The 4,056-nt window shown below is 37.3% G+C and overlaps 1 protein-coding gene across 1 annotated transcript in view; it reads right to left on the reverse strand.

The window, feature by feature from the left end:
- Window positions 1–4,056, reverse strand: part of syngap1a (synaptic Ras GTPase activating protein 1a) — an 80,376-nt gene that overhangs the window by 40,233 nt on the left and 36,087 nt on the right. The window contains exon 4 of the mRNA XM_016504020.1: window positions 1,272–1,366. Coding sequence (XP_016359506.1) covers window positions 1,272–1,366 — 95 coding nt within the window. The remainder of the gene's footprint in view (window positions 1–1,271; window positions 1,367–4,056) is intronic.

Below are 4,056 nucleotides of genomic sequence, written 5' to 3' on the forward strand. Positions count from 1 at the left end.
CAAGAACGTCTCAAATGTCTCTACGGGGACGTTTTGTCAGATTTAGTTCACTTCTGGAGACAAATATGCCCCAAAAATACAGCTAGTCAGTAAACCCACACTTAAACACACACACACACACACACACACACACACACACACACACACACACACACACTCCACTTACCTGTAGACAAACACAGCCTAACTAGACTAAACACAGTTGAACATTAATCTGAGACGTGTCCTGAAATCAGATCACATTACAGTTGCTTTTTTTTACCTTATTTATTATTGCATTTATTCATATTCTGTCAGCAGACACTGTAAATTCTATCAAGTTAGCAGTACTCAAAACATACTGAGGTCATCAGCTACATCCTATTTTTGAGTTAATAAACTCTGATAGTAGAGTTAGTACGCTTCACAAGAAAATACTATTTCAGTCTTTCTACTTCAAAATTTCAGATTTAATTCAACATGTTACTTGCCATTTCTTCGTAATTATTTGTGAAATTTACAAGCAATTTCAGATTTAAAAATTTAAAGTTAAATACATTTTTTTTTTCCAGTTTACACAACAGGGTTATTATCGTTAACTAAAACTAAAACTATTAAAAACACTTTTGTTAATTCAAATAAAGCGGAATAATAAAATATAAATATTAGATTAAAAAACACTTAAAATAAACAAACATTATAAATGTTGCCTCGCAACTACCTGAAATAAGTTTAAGTAGAAACACTAAAATTACTAATTGGAAACTACAACCAAAATTGAAATAAATATAAATCAAACCTAAATAATATAACACCATTTTTTTTATTTATTTATAATATAAATAATAATAAAAAAAGACAAAAGCACATAACAAAATAACAGAAAAATAATCTATTTAAATGAAAACTGAAATAATTCAAAATAATAATAAAAACTATAAAGCATATAAATGCATGCTAACTGCACTTAACATGAAATAGAGTAAGCTAACTCAATTAACTCGACTGAATATCTTCTCAGCTCACCGTACACTGTATCCCGCAATGCACTGCGGTCCGCATGAGTGTCTGTGTGATGAATGAAGCGGCAATAACATGCGCCGTGACAAACGTTACAACATTTTTAAACTAACCTGGATTAAAAATGCAAATGAACTGTCAGAGATGATAAATGGACGGCGGTCGCTGAATTAAAGACGCAGTGCAATGAAGTCGTGTGGCTTACTGCTGCTGTACGGCTGCGTGCTAGCTTTACGAAGGGTGCAGTATGCAGTGCACTAGCTAGTACTCACAGGTTGTCGGAATGGCTGTGTAGGGGCAGTGGGCGGAGTTTCCATGCTTCTCTGCCGCGACGTGGCAAAGCTCTTCCTGCGAGCACGAGCGTGCTCTGAAACACAACACACACAGAGAGAGAGAGAGAGATAATTATTCACTTAGAGTCCACAGAAACACACACACACAGGGCTGTGTCTCTCTGGGCTGTTGTCAGTGTTTTGTCTTGTTTTGTGGTGATTCATCCCTCAGGACAGCAAACCTTTACAGAACTTCCATTTCTGCTGCTATAAATACACGCACGCAGCAGCCTCCATCTCTCTCTCTTCAGTCCCACATATTCATCATGCAGCTCTCAGCATAATCACAGCAGAAATAAAGCCAGAGGGTTCACGGAAACACAAGTTCTCCATCTACTGTCGGTCTCCGCCGAGGACGACGTCTACAATACCTAGACATGATCTCGAAGCGCTGACATTTGCGTTCGACTCGCCGGTGGTTTCTCAGATTCACTGAAAGTACTTGACCTGCCACTTCCAGGTCTGACACTCAGATCTGGAAACATTTCAGTGTCAATCACCGCTGTAAATAACCGGATAACTGTGCCTGGTTACATAAAGCACCTTAAGTTTTTCCTTTAAGTATGAGACTTAAGGCGTGATTTCCCCTTACCTAAGGGATTGATTTAAGCATGTTGCATATAATCCCTTAGCGAAGGGAAACCGTTAAGTGTTTCACGACAGCGACCCAGGTTTTGCCGTTAAAAAAATCTACTGTTGCCATGGTCACGTTATTTGTTAATGCAGATAGTAAGTTTTCACATAAAAACAATATAACATGGATATATAGGCAAACAAAAAAGAAAACCAAATATGAAAGAGACGGACCAAAACTCAAATTGATAATTCACTCAAAACTCACCCTCATGTCAGTTCAAAACCATAAGACTTTTATTCATCTTTGGACAACAAATAAAGATCTCTCATCATTGTCAAGTCAAGTCAAGTCTGCTTTATTGCTGTCCATGTAGAGGTTTTCAGGGACTAGTGTGATTAAAAATATATATTTAAACTTCAGATCGTCTATGCATGACGTTTTCCAAAATTGATGTGAACATTAAAGCGCTAAACTCTCATGCAGCGTGTGTTTCATTCATACTCGAAGCCGGAGCGCGCTCTCGCGCTGAAAGTCCAAACCAGATTCATCGAATAAAAAGCAGAAATGTAAACACAATAACTCACAATTACAACAATATATGGTTAATGTATGTTTTACAAGTCATCTCCAGGTAATATGTAGGAAAACATGGAATATAAATTTGCTCTTGAGTGTGACGCACTCACGTTTGAGCTAATTATGTGCTGTATGTGATTTGATCAATGTTTCTATGTGAATAAATGCGTAAATTTAAATCTGTTTAACATATAAAGCGGCCGATCATGACTTGTAGAAGACTTTTGTGTAACACTTAAGATGACTTTTTCCAACCCTTATGTTATATCCTTAGGAAAATGACAGTTAAGGGGCTTTATGCAACACTTAATGGGTTTTAAGGGATACTTAACTATCTATAAACTGTCTGTCATCACATGCACACACTTCAGTATTTGTATTTGTAGTGTGTGGTGTTCATGAGCATATCTAAAGTACTTTTATAAGAACTGACACCTTCTACTCTCAGGCTGTTTTGCTTCTTATTATCCATTTCATGGGTTTTAAATATTTATTTTCACATTTAAATTCAGCTCGGAGATGACTAATACTGTAACTCCTCTCTGCATAACATCTTAAAGCTCCGCTGTGTTTTACATTCGTTTCTGTGTCCAAGAGCTTTGTAAAATTACTTCTACTCCTTAAATATATGCGATAAAGACTCCAGACGTGCTTTTTTTTTCTCAGTCAGATGCCCAACACAAGCAAATATCCCTCAGATCGTCATCCATTTAACAGCAAACCACAACGTGTTTTTTCTTGTAAGCGATCAGACCCTCACACCACTTCACCTGACCGTAACACGCAAATGTTCTCAGCGCCGCTCGATTAAGGGCTATAAATAGCTCTCTGTGTGTCATTTCTCAGTCAGAACTGAACTCTGGAAGCTGAAGTGTTTAGGAAACCTGTTAGGAACAGTCATCATCACTAATACTAGTCATAGGATATGAAACGGTACAAAAATTTCAGTATTCGGTACCAATACCAGTGAAAATCCACAGTTCTCGGTACCAATTTCGGTACCAAAGCAAAACACAAAAACATGCTAATTAAAAAATTTGACTATACTTTCATTTAATCCAAACTGTGTACATATTTAATTTTAAAGGGCTTTTGAAAACCTTCTAGAGTTATTCAGCCAAGAATAACAGCTAACTAAGTTCGCTTAAAAAAAAAAAAAAAAGCCCAGACCTGCTTTTCCGACTGATATGACACAAACAATGTTAACCATTTGTACATTCTCTAACACCAATGTGTAACTCTTTAGACTTGATCCAGTAAGAAACCACCTAGCAACCACCAAGAGCACCCTAGCAACACCCTAGCAGTGACTCTGGCACAATCCAACACCAATAATGTATTTTCTGCTGAACATGTAAAAATTCGGTTATTGCTGCGAGTGTGTTTAAAAGAACAGTTCAGCCAAAACTGAAAACACGCTGAAAATGTGCTCACCCTCAGGCCATCTGAGATGTGGATGAGTTTGTTTCTTCATCAGGTTTGTAGAAATGTAGCATTGCATCAGTGTCTCAGCAATGGATGCTCTGCAGTGAATGGGTGCCGTCAGAATGAGAGTCCAAACAGCTGATAAAA

Source organism: Sinocyclocheilus anshuiensis, unplaced genomic scaffold, assembly GCF_001515605.1.
Source record: "Sinocyclocheilus anshuiensis isolate Anshui unplaced genomic scaffold, SAMN03320099.WGS_v1.1 scaffold2144, whole genome shotgun sequence".
Taxonomy (NCBI): Eukaryota; Metazoa; Chordata; class Actinopteri; order Cypriniformes; family Cyprinidae; genus Sinocyclocheilus; species Sinocyclocheilus anshuiensis.